Source organism: Pogoniulus pusillus, chromosome 13 (assembly GCF_015220805.1).
Source record: "Pogoniulus pusillus isolate bPogPus1 chromosome 13, bPogPus1.pri, whole genome shotgun sequence".
In the NCBI taxonomy this organism is placed as follows: domain Eukaryota; kingdom Metazoa; phylum Chordata; class Aves; order Piciformes; family Lybiidae; genus Pogoniulus; species Pogoniulus pusillus.
This window is the reverse complement of record NC_087276.1, coordinates 12,004,984-12,020,295: the sequence shown is the minus strand read 5'-3', so window position 1 is coordinate 12,020,295 and position 15,312 is coordinate 12,004,984. Positions and strand designations below refer to the sequence as shown.

Here is a 15,312-nt window from a genome sequence, read left to right as displayed (position 1 = left end):
AAACACATTGCTGTGTTTGAGGGAGACAGGCTGGTCCTGCTGGCACTTTACCAGTTCAGTGGTTTGGAAATGAAGAAAATTCTAACAGGCCATGGGATTTTGCAATGCCAACTGACAGACTGTAAGTCTGGAATTAGAAGATACAGAAGTGCTAGCTGAAGCCACTAATAACAGCAAAAAAGGTTATTTCATCCTTTTGGACTTTTTGACATTAACAGCAATTCCTGCTGTTTCAGTTCAAGTCTGATTTTTAGTTCATGAGAACTATTCCCTACATACTATCCACCTCAACAATCTGGAACTACTTGTGAGTACCTGGAGGAAAACTGGAATTTCCTGGAAAGCATATTTCAGTCATTTTTTGTTTAAACTGAAAAACTGCTTAACTGCTTAACTTTTTCATGGAAAAGGTCAGTCTTTATTATATTGCTTTCACATCTGTACATAGGAACATGATCTTAAACAATCTGCAAAGTACCTTGTGTTGGGTAATTAATCCATCTGACATATAAAATTAACTCTCTGATCTATTTCAAACCTCACAATATAAATAAAATATCTTACTAGCACAGTTCTTGCCGTAGTGCTGCCCTGAACAGAACCTCTTTGCAGTCACTCGTGCATATTTTCCCCTGAGAGAGCACTGACTTTGAACTACTGGCTGGTAGAGTTTTCAATATGTGATTGTAAAACTTGCTTAAGCAGTTGTAGTGTGTGTCCATTTGGGTGACATGGTATTTATTCAAAAGTCTATCAAATCTGAGTAGCATCTTGCTTTTCTGTTATAGTAGAATATAGCTTATATTCCTTGTTCATACAGCTCATCTCAGAATTAATTACCTATGGAAGCCTGGTGTGTGAATCATTGCAGTTAGTGCACAGTCAAGGTGCAATGACCACGGAGAAGTCACAGATGACAAGGTCTGATGATAACTGTTCTTCTTGTCCTCTTGTCCTTCTTTTCATCTCTACATTTCAGAGTATAGTTTCCTTCCATGGTTTGATCCATTACTGTGTTCATAGTCCATTTCACGTGTTTAAGGAATCTGTTTAAAAGAAAACACATAGATACAGAGTGTGAACTCAGAAGTCACTGTGTATGGTAGATATAGCACCATGCCATTGACTTAAACCCTTTTGTGACTATGGACAATTCTTTGAGAAGACCTGAACCTTTCAGAGAAATCAGGGAGATTGTTAGTAATGTTACTATTCCATATCATAGATCAAATTCTAGGCTGACGTAAAAATAACACAGCAAAATATATTGGGCCTCCAAAGCAAAGTCTAATGGAAGTTTCACATACTGCTGTGGGCTGTTAGTCCAAGACTGTAATTTGCAGTGGCCCATATTAAGTGGGGTGTGAATGATACAACTGACCAGGATATTCAATCTTGCCTTCCTATTCAGCTCATTAAAATTCTGTCCTTCAAATTTCATGTGAACCTATTTTTTAACTGAAAATTTCAAAAAAAAATGGAAAATCAAAAGGTAGCAAATATTTTAACATTTTAGAACTACAGTCTCCCAAAAGCCTAAATGATACCATAAGCATTTAACAGTGTTGCCACTACAGCATAACTTCAGCATTAGAAGAATAAACTCAGTTATGATATTTTTGCTAATTCTATGAAGTTACTGCTCTTCACAATTCAAGCTGGACCAAAGAAAACATGGTGACTCTGCCTGGCATCCTGACATTGCTTTCTGCTTCCTGACTCTGCCAGAGTGTGTTCTCATACCTCACAAGCTATTTAAGCTCTACTCTCAGCAAGCCTTGGGTCTTTCTGGCCTTTCAAAAGATTTATATCCTTAAGACTATTAACTGAACTAGAATTTTACCCAGCAACAGATCATTCAGTGAACATCATCATTTTCCATTATACTGTTATTTCCCATGGATGGAAATAAGAGTATATCACATATATTTGAAATGTGTTTATGCCCTCAAAGAGCATCATTCAAACTATTCAGCTCTTCTCACCCATATTTGTGGCCAAGTACTAAAACTCAGCTGAGAAAAGAAAGACAGTTTGACAGTTTTCCTGAAGAAATGGAAAAATTTAGCCAGTTCAGTGTCCTATTTAAGTCTTTGGAATAGTTGTATTCCATATAAACTACAATCATTATGAAGGAACAAATGCAAAGAGTTGGACTGCCCAAGTATACAAACTAAACCTCTCTAAATTTTTCTTTTCTTCTGATTTCAGATTGCCAGTTACTAGCTGAGCTACAGTATCACCTAGCCCCTCCTCCAGGGAAAACAAACATGGAAAAATTAAATGGGATTGGTTTCTTAATTCCTATTGACAGCTTAATGCTGATAATTTGCTACTGCCACCTAAGGAAGCAAGTTGATTACAGTAAGCTTCATTTTTGTAGGAAGTTCCACACAATTAAAAAAAATATTTAAAATCACTTGTGACTGGGGCTTTTAACACATTAAATAGTCCTGAACTATTTCTGCCCTAAACTGAATGTCTCTTTATTTTCTATGCCTCGTTTTAATTAATTTCATTAATCGTAGCTTTTGGAAACCTTTTTAAAAAATCTGCCTTCCTCTTTGCATTATATGAATGAATGCTTTTGGAAGAAAATCACTTCAGACTGTCTGTGGCTGTGTTTAATGACTCTGTATGGACTATGATTTTGTCTTCCTTCTACCTCAGATGGAATTGCAGTTAAGAAGAGTCAGAGTGCAAAAGACTCTTTAAAGTAGAGTAGCTGGGTGAATTTGAGCACTGAATTTCCATTCATTTTAGTAACATCTAAGAGTTCAAAACACAGTTCCAAAAATCACTGTTACTGCTCTTAGTCCTTTTGTTACTGTAACTCACATAAAAATAGCTGACTGACCTGTATGAGAGTCTGAAAATAAAGAAGCAGTGAGGTGGATTCTGACATATTTATGTGTATCTTGACATTGCTAGTGATAACATTCTGTTCCTTTCTGTGGCATCTGTTTTAAAGATGGAACACAGGCACAAGTCTGTTAAGCTCACAGAAGACATCAGGAATAGACATGGGATGGAGTCCAGCACTGAGCCTGCATTTCTAATTGGCACTATTTTGATGAGCCAGTGAGTAAAGCTATTTCTTTGATTCATGATTTGGATGCTGGTACTCAGCAGAAGTGCTGAGTCATAAGGTTTTGAGTGCTGTATTCTGCTCACTGATGACACTCATCATAATTCACCTTCATGAAAAAATACAGGTAATGATTGCACTGTACGATTAAACAAATCCAATCTTTCCTATTCAGTTTTCAGTATTGATTACATTTGCTCATTTTCTTTCTGATTATAGTACTTTCTGATGAGTAATATCTGATTTTAAGAATCGGACTGTACAAGAACAGTTTTATCGCCTTATTCCAGCGGACTTCAAATATGTTAAAGAACCTGACACACTCACACTAAAACAGCTGATGACAAAAGAGCTGATGACACAAGCAAGCACAATTCTGCTCAGTTTACACAGATGATTTTCTCCATTTGAAAAGGATAAGAAGCTCATTTCAGTTGCTTAGTTGTCGATGTTCATTCTCTGTCACCAATTATGCTCAGAAACCTGAACATAAGTTTGCTCCTATTGTTTTTTTTCAAGTGGGGTTTTGCTGCAAGAGAGAATAGAGCTCCTTTGATCCACATGTTCTTTTATTTTTACATCTAAATTAGCCTTTCCATATTCTGCAGAATCGCCTCTTGGGATTTCTCCCTTTTGTTTTTCCTGTCATGCATGCCACTCACCTCCTGGATACAAGGCATCACTTTCTATATTCAAGGAGCACACTGCAAAGTTTCAGCTAAGCCTAATCATAGCTTTTTAGTTACTCTCAGTAATCACTGGTGAGTCACATCAACACTCCTCTTATATATAATGCAAGTATTATGTCTATGTATTTTTCATCTCTGCGGGTACAACTGAGACCCAATCTTCCTGCAGTGTCTTGCAAATCCTCAGCCATTCTTGGTGTAAGTGCACAGGGCGGGTGGGCAGCCTTCCTAGGCCTTCTAGAGAGTATGGGTTAACACTCATACAGAGTTTGGGTCACTACAGGCTAGACACCAAAGGAATTCAAATCTTCCCTTTGAGTACCTTCTGCTCTCAAAGCAGAAAACACAGCTCCAAAATAGGTCTTTCTTCTGCCTGTCTTGCTAAGAAACTGGTGAGGAGGAATGGCATAGAACAGTGAAGAAACCTGTAACCAGGGTATTGACACAAATTCCTTTTCATGGCAACATACTGAGTCTTTGCATGGTGGCTAAATAATTCCCCAATTTGTAGCCTGGTTGCTGAGCGTATAAATACAATGAAATATATAAATAACGGATTTGTGGTTTGATTCTCAGTGGGAATTACCAACTAACATGACAACTTACAGCTAAAGGATCAAAGCCTGAGCTGGTAACTGCAGAGGTCTATTAGCTCAAAGTGGATATAGACTGAGACATACTTGTGAGCTCTGCATGCTCTTGCATTTTGATTTCTGCATATGGTGGTGACATAGTTTTACAGTTAAAATACCAAGTGTACAGAGCTGCTTATCCTGTTAAAATGGAAGAAAATGTTAAGAAGCCCATTTATCTACACTGAACAGAACTGTGCTCAGATCCAATGCTCTATCAAGCTAGGTGTCCAGAAAAATTATTTCTGTTGTTCTCCTTAGGTATCCCTGTAAATTAGATGCAACTCACCATGATAAACCTTAGCAAAAAAGCAATTATAAAAAATAATTTCTTTCCTATATTAGGTGGTGAGTTAGATTTGGGGTTTGGGGAAAGCTGTTGTCAGCAAGAAAAATGGCTAGGGCTTCTTGCACCAAAGATTTTGTTTAAATCTCCATTTGTTCTTATGACCTTTCCTTGAATACAGAGCATGTGTGTTATTTGTCCAGCTGAAAAGGGGGTACAGCCACAAAAATAACCAACACTCTTGTGGGAAGTTTAATTCTCCTCCAGACCTTCTGTTCTAGCAGAAGTGGTTCTAAGCCATCTGCTTGGGTTAGACCAGCAAGTGCTGACATGGGCACTTTCATTTGCAGTAACTATATGCAATGAGAGGTCTTCAGTAACAAAGATCTGTTCCCTCCATCTCCCCACACACTTGTTATGCTCTCATGTGCCTTTGGCCAAGCTTTGTTCAGCTATGTTATTTCAATCAACGTTGCTTCAACACCAAAAAATCCCTTTTTTTTCCTTCTAAACTATTGACCAGAATAAGCTACTACTGCTTTATATGAAATCTGAATAGAAATATTTAGGAGATATCTTTAACCTGTAATAGGGTCAGCACTACATAAAGGGTTTGTTTGCTTTGTGGTTTCTTTTAAATTAGAAGAGTGATTTAAATTACTTGATGTTAAATAGTATTTGTATAATACATTCTCCAAGGTTACATTTGTAACCTTACAACAAAATTTTATATTTCCATAATTTCAAGTAGAAAATTAAAATGTATCCTGAACAAGTTTTCAGATTTACAGTCAGTATTTTGCTAAATAATCTGCTACTGACAGATTTGCTAACACCTTTTAATTTAAACTGTGAATGTTTTCATTAACATACATGTGGCACGGAAAGTCCCAGATAGAAATAGCGATCTTGCTTTCCAATTATATTTCAGTGTTTTAAAATGATAAATCCTTATACAAGAGTTTTGGTATCATTCAAAACTACAACTATAAATTGATCAAGCAAATCCTTGTGTTATGATTAACATGAGAATGGTAAACTGTCTAAGTTTCTGGTTATCCAAGAGACATGTTTTAAAGGGCTTCTCATTAAGATGTAATTTTGGCTCGAATTTTAGTATCTATTAGCCTGGATGTTCATTTAGATTCAAGGCTGCTTTCAAGACCGGATTAGCAAAATTGTTGAGCAGCTATAAACACAACCCCCAGTGTAACTGCTGCAGTGGCTCAGAACTGTGAAAATTACTCCTTAGGAAAGGTATTCTCATCGCTGCGCAGCAGAAGATACGGAGCGGGACCCCACGAGTCCCTGGTCTCTGCGCGGCTGTATAAGGCGGGGGAAAGTGCCGCGAGCGGCCGGGGAGCGCCCAGCGTCCGTGGGCAGCCCGGCGCCGGCTTCTGCTCGCAAAGCTTGTCCCTGCCGGAAGCTGCGGCGGTGTGTGCCCCCGGCGCTGTGTCCGCTCGCGTCCCGGGGAGGACTGTCCCCAGCCCTGCCACGGTCCCCGCGGGATAGCGGGCCAAGCGGGTGGCCACGCCGGAGTACGGCGTGCCCGCAGCGGGAGCACGGGCGAGGGGAACGGCGAGGGCAGCGCTCCGTGGGCCCCTGCCGGGCCGAACCTGAGGCCATGACTTACTTTCCTGGTGAGCCCTCTGCGTGTCCGCAGGCGGCAGTGGGTCCCGGGCCCCCTAACTCGCCTCTGCACCAGAAGAAGGGGGCGTATTTGGAAAGGAAGATGCTGCGCAGAAGCGGCCGAGATGCAGCTAGGGCATCCCGAGGCCGCGGCGTTCCCTGAGCTACGGCCATGCTGGGACACCCGTCCCCAGTGTCACCCCGCAGTCGCTTCGGAGCGCCCCGGGGCGTCACTCCAAATACCCATCAAAGGCATCCAGTTCGCTGTCCGTCTCGTAAAGCACAGAACCAGGGTCAGAAAGCACTCCCAGATCCACCAGAGCCTGGTCCATATCCTCGGGCAGGAAAACGATGCCTACATTGAGAACGATGTACTCCATCAGGAAGGCATAGTACAGGATCAGCACGTTGACAAAGAACAACCCCACGTAAAACATATAGGGCAGCACCAGCAGCGCATGGAAGGCCCAGGACTCCAGCGAATCCAGACGTGCCGAGACCGCGGCGGGCATGCAGCCGTGCGGGACCGCGGCGGGGGCAGCGGGCACTGGACCTGACTGGCCGGCGCAGACGGGCAGCCGAACGCCGGAGCGAAGCCGGGAGCGGGACGCGCAGGACCACACTCCGCAGCCCGGCTGGCAGGAGAGGGCAAAGCCCTATAGCGAGATTCCGACTCTGGGAAGCGACGAGCCCCGCATGAGCGCGGAGGCAGCACCTCCGCAGAGCGGCCGGGTCGGTCCCTTCCTTCCCTGGAGGAGGAGGCGCCCGGCAGGGGATTCAGCGGCTCTGCCGCAGCCGTGCTGCTGGCTGGAGATTCCGCAGGGGCATCTCCAGTCCGGTTGCTGCAGTCCGGTCGTGGTTCTCCTCCTCCTCCCGCCCGCAAACTTTGCGGAAGGAGCTAGCAGGCGTGTTGTGGCGGTCGGAGTACCTGCCACCGTCACCGAGCCCGGCACCCCGGCCTGCGCCGTAGGACCCCCTCACCCCCGCCCCTTCGGCTCACCGCCCCGGCGCCTGCCCCGGCTGCACGCCGCGGCTGTTTACCAGCGCAGCGGGCCCGCGTACCGCCGCCCGCGGCGCTGCTGCTCGGCCTGGGGTGACCGTGACGGACGCCGGCGACTCCGCTGCCGACTTCACTGGCAGCCGGGTTCCTTTCTGCCTGCCCGCCAGCGGCCTGCGTCGCGTTGGAGGGGACAGGAGGCGCTTTGCGGTCCCCGTGCAGCTCAGCACCCCGCAACAGCCGGGCGGGCACTGTGGGCGGGTTTTGTCCAATTCCTTGCCCCTGGGAGTGGTTTTCTGTGTCCGTGCTGTGGCATAGGCCCCGTCTGGAGCAGCCGGGCAAGCGTGAAGCCCGTCTGACTTCGGTGGAGCCATTTGTTTGCTGATCAAAGTTTTGTTGTATCAAAATGTAACCAAAGCCATGATTTTAAAGTTGGTGTGTGTGCGTGTGTGTTGTTTTAGTTGTTTTTGGTGGGGTTTTTTGACGCTGGCTGACAAACTTGTCACTTTCTACTTTAATTATCTGGTCAAAGCAATTTCATTTTTCTCTGATGTTCTTATTCTGATTATCAATCAAAAGGGAAAAAAAAAACAAACCAAGATCGTGCCCCACGTTTGGAAAAGCGCCAAAATTAATGTCCCGGGTTTGGGCTGATCCCTCCCCCGGGAAGAAATTCACAACACAGACCCCCCCCCCCTTTTTTGAAAGTCAGGGAAAGATGAAATTGTATTTTCTTATAGTATAACAATGTAAAGAGAAATAATAACTAGAGAAGGAAGAAAGGAAAAAAAAACAACAATACAATAACCTTAAGGGAGATGGGGGAGGGGTCAAGCGGCGGCGAAGCAGCAGAAGCAGCAGTAGCCAAAACAGCAGCCGGGGGACGACAGGCGAAGCTGCAGCAGCAGAAGCCAGCGGGAGATAAAGGGGAGAACAAACTGTGCTTCTAGACATTAAGTTCTTGATGCTCCAATGAAATTATATTAATTTATCTATTGTTGCCATTTATGTGGCCTATCCCTGGAATGTTCATCTCTCCCCTATGTCTGAGCTAGAGGATCAGCTCAAACGGCCGCACCCCGACAACCCCCAAAAACCTTAGAACCAGCCCAAGACAATCATTAAGGGTCGCGTTCTCTCTGCTCTGCTTTAACTTAGGTTTTAAACCAATTCAGGACGAGACGTGCAAAAGGAAGATAAGCAGATGAATTCCCACCGCAGCATGTTGCTCTCCTGCTCAGAGCTGGCCCCACCAGCACTGCTGGATTGTGAGTTATGAAAGGTGGAAAAGGGATGTCAGGGGCAACATTTTATCTCAAATGACGATGTGTTTGGGAGGTATGCAGACATATAAAAGGTTGGATTTGGTTTAGCCTAGGCTAAATATTTAATCTTTCACATTCTTAAAAGTCCTCTCATGACCCGGCAAGATTTAAATCCTAACTGACAGAGAATGGGGCAGAATCGATTAAACAAAAGATAGAAATGTAAGTTAAAAATTATAAAAACCAGCCCAGTGCTCCAGAGGTGTGAGCCACACGTCCCTCAACCCCGGGGGCCACCGCTGCCCTCCAGCCCTGACGTGGCGCTCACAAAGGGCCAAGTTTTGAAGGGTGCTGTGTACCCCGAGAAAAACTGCCCGGGCGCGGACCTCGGAAGGGGGGCTTGGAGCAAGTGCTCCTGCTCTCCTGGGGCAGTCGTTACAAGAAAGGAGCAATCCCCGGCTTACCGGGAACTCGCTCATTTTCTGGCAAGTGGGTGTGGGGCCTCTGCAGGTGCCTTTTCCTCTAGGGGTCTCGGGGCCACAGCCGGCCCCAGCACCACCCGGCTCTACCACCCCACCGAGCGAAGGCAGGAACCTGAGGGGCGCGCACGGCGGCCGCCGCGGTGCCTGCTGGGACTCGCAGTCCGCGGGGCGGAGCGAGAGGCCTCGTTTCCCGGCGTGCCCCGCCCGCGCATGCGCTGGTGTGTGCTGGAGCCGCCGCTGCTGGGCTGCTTCCCGGTGCTGTACGCGCCCGGGCGCCTCTCGACCCCGCGCCTGGCCTTCCCTACGACACTATGAAGCCCTAGACCCCGCAGGCCCTAGAAACCGTTCGCTGTCAGCATGTTCGGCCGCTCTCGCAGCTGGGTGGGCGGTGGGCATGGGAAGGCCGCCCGCAGCATCCACTCCTTGGACCACCTCAAGTAAGCGTTGAGCCGGCCGCGGGCGCGAGGGCGGCTGTGAGGGGAAGGGGGGTCGGGGCTGAGGGCCGTGGCCGGGAACGGTGGTGCTCTCCAGTGGCGACGGCGCTCGGAGGTAGCGAGTCAACGCGAGAGGCGGTAGGCAGACAGGCTCCCGCCGCAAAGGCTGCTCGGGGCAGGGTTTTCCCTCGCAGAGGGCTGTGGAGCGAGGCCGGGCGGCTCGGCGTCGTCCCTGAGGTGATGGGGGGAGGAGTGAGGCGGCTCGGCAGGTGCCGCTCCACTGGCGCCCGCTCTGGCGCAGCTCTCTTCAGCGGCAAGCTCCCGGAGCGGTGCTCCAGCGGCGAAGGGGACTGTGCGGTGAGGGTGAGTTGTCTTTCCTCACAGATGTCTGCCTCTTCGTCCCAAAATACCTTCAGGGCAGAAGCAGTTCCGTGATGGCATGTTACCCTCATGGCTGACACTTGAATTTATGATATGACAAACATTTAGTGGAGTAGAGTGAAAGGAGTGATAAATGCAAGAAAGATCACATTCCTCTTGAGGGAGAACTTTGATTGTTTCCGGGTAGTGACTAAGACAGGAATCAGGTCCCAGCCTGTAAGCGTAACAGTGCTTTTGATGGTGGTTTTGCAGGTTCAGGGCATGCACCCTGGTTAAAGGGTTCAGCAGCTGATGTAGAAGTAATGCTGTTGAGCTTGAGAATTATAATGTTAACCTCCAGAGTCCGATAGCCTTGTGTTGTTGATGACTGCAGAAAGCAGGGTCGTTTTTTCTAACTCTACCACTGGAGAGTTGGAAAGGTGGCAAGGAATGAACCAATTTTAACTTCTCTGTTCTGTATTCTGAGAAAAGTGAGATCCACTAGTACAGCTGTTCTTCCCACTAAGCAAGAGAAGGAGGCCATTAAGAGGGGAAGCCTTGTCTGAATGAAACCACTGTGAATGCATAGCTCATTGAGAAATAAGTGGATGGTAACTTTCAACAATTAGTCACAAGGAGGACATGAGTGGGGGCCCACAGTAATGATCAGAGTGTGTTTCTGCAAGATTTGGATCTCGCAATCCCTTTATCAAGAGGACTTAGGATTCTGGCCCTTGTCTCTATGAACTGGAAAAATGTTCCAAACCAGCCAGGCTAGTTGAAGTGCATTACCTTTTACCAGAGACAGGGAAACCAAGTCCATAATTACAAAACTGATGAGGCAATAGAACTCCAGAAAGTAATTTTGAAGCACAGTAGGTCATATTAAATCAGCATGATCTGGCATTGCAGGAAAAAGGTGAATAGTCATGCTCAGATACAAGTGTAGGAATGTTCTGTTTAACTTACAAGGTGTAGTCACTGGATGTTACTCAGTGCTAGTGGAGTTATAGATTTCTTTGATGTTGATATTACAGTTGAAGATCAGACGGGAATGCTGATGCGTGATGAAATCTGAAGAAAGTCAGTGTAAGTTTAGAAGAAGTAGGCTGGTGAGAGGGAGAGTTTAAAGTGTTAGAATCTTTCAGGCCAGAAAAATGTGATCATATGTTCTCCTGAGGCCACAGAGGGAAATAAAAAAAAAAAAAGTGATAATCTATTTGATTTGCAGCAAAAGGGAATTAGGCTGTAAGAGTTGTGACTTGTGCTTGACTTCTTATCTGAGAATTGATGCATGTGATTATTTATGAGATCTGATGTAGTCTAAAAGACAGCAAAGATCTTTCATCTATTTAGGCTGTGTATATTTTAAGTGTTTAGCTAAGCTGTGTGCATTTCAGTTTCTAGCTACATGCCAGCAACAAAGACTGACATAGTCTTGACTAGTTCACTATCTTGTGAGCTATCTGCATTCTCCACCTTTTCAACTCATTGAAACTGCATGTTATGGTCCATGTGAATGAGTTGAATAGAACACACCAAACTTGTTATTACAGGTTAGCTTAGCCTATAAAAGGTATATCAGGTTATTTTACAAGAGTGAAATTGTTCTTTCTCTTGTGGCCTGCCTTTGGATGTAAACCAGGCATTCTTGTATAGGTCAGGGTATCTTACACTTCTCTCAGACACTGACTGTGATAGTCATTTTATTCTGCTTCTGTAGCTCCTCATTTTGTGAGGTATGGTTAACATATCCAAAAATGTGTTGTATTGCACAGGTGAGGGTAGTCTAACCTTAGCAGATCCATGAGAGCATAACTGGGTCATCTTCCCCCATCTGTCTGCAAACTTTGGCTTTGGATTGAAATGGATTAAGAGGATGTATAAATTTTCCCAGTATTTGAGTGGTGATATCTTAACCATTCCTGAAGACTTCACCTGATATCTCTGGTGTTCCTACTGAAGTGTAGCTTAGTATCTTTCTTTCTAGATGCAAATATGTTTTCTGCTTATGTAAGAGGTACTTTACATAGCCCTGTTGTTACCTTCAAGCATGTTTCCCATTGTTGTCTCTGTGCTCATCATTTTAATTGCATACGAGGATTTATAGCATTAGAATTGTGTGTTGAACATTTCTCATGACTTGGTCAGATGCAGTGTCCACAAACACATATGGTTGAAGACTTCTTTTGCAGCTGATTCATTTCCTGGAGTAATGTCCAAGCAATACATTGAGATTCCTCTGTGAAAACAGTATGGAATTAACATAGTTACAGGCACTATGGAGGAGCAAATGCATTATGGTTAAGTCTGGAGTTTTTAAGTTAGTGTTTAACTTTCTGGTGTACTTTTGTAACTAATAACTAGGAAAGTCATTAGTACACATACATTGTATGTTCGTGAGCTACTACTGTGTTACTCCTTTGAGCAGTCTCTTACCAGAAAAGTGTTCAGAATTTTGTTTGCCTTGTCGAGTTGCTGGCAGAATGTCTCACTGATTTTGATGGCATCAGGTGCATTGCCGCTTTCTGCATGGTGCGGTTTTGCTAGATTTTTCTTTGACCCCAGTCTTCAGATACAGAGACACAGATGACAAAAATATCTTCTTTGAGAACTTACCATTTTCACTACGAAACTTAACCCTTTTGTAATCAGCATTTAAAGATAGTTTTTAAAGATTTATTTTTAAATACAAGTACAGGGTTTGTGTGACACTACAATCTCACGCTGCATTGCATGTCTGATAGGAAACAAGTATGTGCATACTTTAAAGTAGGTAGATAAAGGAATAGCTTGAAAATTTAAGTCCAGATTTTCTCAAAGTGCATCAGTGTGTTATCAAATCAAGGCACTTTGAAATCGTGATTATATTAAGTATGTCAGTTTGGAGTCAGTGTATTCTTGACTATTAAATGTTTTTTGCTTTTTCTGCATCTGTAAAGCTCGGTGTTGTATAGACTCTCAAGGTGTGGTAATAGCATGTCATTCTTTCCATTGCTTCCCATTCCCAGAGTTCTGCTGTTGGAGTAAACACCATTCCCGAGTTTGCATACTGCAACTTATTAATGAGAAAAATATGTTCACAAATGCAGTAATTTATATACGGACTTCAAATATGTGGAGCAGTGTAGTATTAATTACTCTGACTCTCAGGAAAATACTTTCAGAAAGCTCTTGGCGTTCTCATAGGTGGTCAGACAAAACTGTGCTTCATTCTGCAAATGTCACGTTGTCAGTCTCCACAGAAGGAATCTAGAACTCTCATCCTCAGATTAGTTGAAGAGGATTTGCAGGTGCTCTTTGCATTGCAGTTTAGTCAGTTCTCTGATGGTACAACGTATGACCAGGCAGTCCTGCCTGTAGGAGAAGAGCTATGAATCAACTTCTAGAATGGTTTCAGTCTGAGCAGTTTCTGTTCAGGGCTTGGGGAATGAGTACTGTTTCATGATCTGATTTATTTTTCTTTCTGCACCCGTACTAAAAAGAAATGTTAGGATTTTAAAATTATTCTCTGATGAGAAAGCGTGTGTCTATATTGTTACAGTGACTAAGGACAAACACAGTGCATGTGCAACTGACAGGCCGGCATATTACTTACCATTGTGTTTTGCTTTAGGTACATGTATCACATTTTGACTAAAAATACAACGGTAACAGATCACAACCGCAACCTGCTGGTGGAGACTATTCGTTCTATAACAGAGATCCTTATATGGGGGGATCAAAATGACAGCTCAGTATTTGAGTAAGTACTTCCAAGCAGTTTTGACTCTGGTTTTGGCTTTGAAGAGTAATTAGAGCTGCATAGAGATCTAGTTTGAAAGGTTAACTCTTCCAAGACTGTTTCATGAATGTAGGTAGAGAGCTATGTCCTGTAAAAGATAGGTAAAACAGAGTCATATTTTTGTCATACAGAGAAACTTGCTTCTGTTAATAAAAGAAGCGTTTCAAGTTTAGAGCCCTATTCATGCACTACTTTTGTTTGCAGCCTTTGATATAAATATAAAATTAAACCTATTTTAGGGCCCAGATTTATTCATTACGTCTATTAATAACATATTACTTTAATTGTTCAATTTATGTGATACTACAGATAGTTGTTTTAGATATGACATACAGAGATTGTGTCCAGATGTTATTTTAATCCTCAAAATAGATATTCACAGCTGCAAATCTGATTATTTATGTCAATTACTTGACTGTTTGCTTCAAGACACTTGCTCTTTTCTAAAGGCAGTTTGTGACCGAGAGAAATAAAGTTAATGTGTTTGATGCTTTTAATTAGTCATTGAGACAGTGGTTGGTTTTATTTCTACCACACAGTTTGAACATCACTGAGTTATGGTGTGGACTAAGTAAATTAACTTGTTTTGGTAATTTGTATCAGTATTGTAATTCCATCACATTCTTTACTATCGTCTCTACTTGAGAAGATTTTAGGAATGAGTTTTTTTCTGGAGTTCATGTAAAAAAAAAAATTGTGATGTTCTCTTGTTTTTTAAATTGCATGCATTTCTGGTTTCAAAACACTGCAAGCATTCACTGCTGTTTGAATTGTACAATAAAACATGGAATGATTTCTTCTGATGTGGAAAAAAAAAATAATGAAAATGGATCAAAAAAAAAGATTTACAGTGTCCCTTTTAAGCTAATGCACTTTTGGTCTTAGACGAGTGAACAAAATGTATTCTTCATTCAGAAGCTCTTCCCTTCAAAATTATGATTGCCAGGTAGGGAAGGTGCCTGATAAATCAAATATACTAAATAACAAAGACCCTGATTTCGTGACATCTGTTTGCTGCACAGCTTAAATGTTTAAGCACTTTTGTTAGTATTTAAGGTTTTTGTAATATATTCTTCTGTAATACAGATAAAACTTTGCTAAATAATTCTTTATAAATGTAAAATATGCTGTTTGTCAAACTTGGCTAGTACAGTTCCTGCTTTTCATAAAATTATGTTTGTGTTAACTACAGTAAGTGACTTAATGACACCTCTCTTTTTCAGCTTTTTCTTGGAGAAGAATATGTTTGTTTTCTTCTTGAACATCTTGCGTCAGAAGTCTGGACGTTATGTGTGTGTACAGCTTCTGCAAACTCTGAACATCCTTTTTGAGAATATCAGTCATGAAACATCACTGTGTAAGGACATGCTCTTAAACTGCCGGGGCTTCAATGGTCACAATTTGATTGAATTCTTTCAATTTCTCCTTCTTCACAGAAGAATTCCTAACAATATTTTTAACTGAAAACTAGTAAAAATACAGTCTGATTTGACTCCAAAATACTTTTTAATGTAAATTTTCAGTTATTTGGTACTACTAAAACACTGATTCAACATATTTCAAAGGGTTTCTTTTAAGTCCAGAAGTTGTGATCTGAAAGGTTCACCTTGCTGCTATAGATACATAGTGGAACCATTCTGACATCATTTGGTCTGGCATAGAGCCA

At 43.1% G+C, this 15,312-nt stretch overlaps 2 protein-coding genes across 6 annotated transcripts in view; one reads left to right on the top strand and one right to left on the bottom strand.

Annotated features, from left to right (window-relative positions):
• Positions 1-395: 395 nt before the first annotated feature.
• On the bottom strand, positions 396-7,297 carry DEXI (Dexi homolog). Of its 2 annotated transcripts, none has more exons than XM_064153009.1 (2): positions 6,329-7,297; positions 396-1,046 (listed from the first exon to the last, which is right to left on the bottom strand). In XM_064153009.1, the coding sequence occupies exon 1, from the start codon at positions 6,834-6,836 to the stop codon at positions 6,555-6,557; it is 282 nt and encodes a 93-aa protein (XP_064009079.1). In that variant the 5' UTR covers positions 6,837-7,297; the 3' UTR covers positions 396-1,046; positions 6,329-6,554. The 2 variants fall into 2 exon arrangements, with proteins under 2 accessions (XP_064009079.1, XP_064009078.1); XM_064153008.1 differs by having other exon boundaries at positions 6,329-6,548.
• Positions 7,298-9,276: 1,979 nt separating this feature from the next.
• Positions 9,277-15,312, top strand: part of CLEC16A (C-type lectin domain containing 16A) — a 60,078-nt gene continuing 54,042 nt past the window's right edge. For 2 of the 4 annotated variants that reach the window (XM_064153004.1, XM_064153005.1), the window contains exons 1-3: positions 9,277-9,505; positions 13,479-13,607; positions 14,870-15,003. In XM_064153004.1, coding sequence (XP_064009074.1) covers positions 9,426-9,505; positions 13,479-13,607; positions 14,870-15,003 — 343 coding nt within the window. In that variant the 5' untranslated portion in view covers positions 9,277-9,425. The remainder of the gene's footprint in view (positions 9,506-13,478; positions 13,608-14,869; positions 15,004-15,312) is intronic. The other 2 variants (XM_064153006.1, XM_064153003.1) reach the window with 2 other exon arrangements.

Bases quoted from the DNA above. Each gene is read 5' to 3' on its own strand.
- DEXI (XM_064153008.1), bottom strand. From the start codon at position 6,498: ATGGCCGTAGCTCAGGGAACGCCGCGGCCTCGGGATGCCCTAGCTGCA. The intron at 1,047-6,328 runs GTAAGTCATGGC...TCTTTTAAACAG, and splicing joins GCAGAGGGCTCACCAGGAAA to ATTCCTTAAACACGTGAAAT.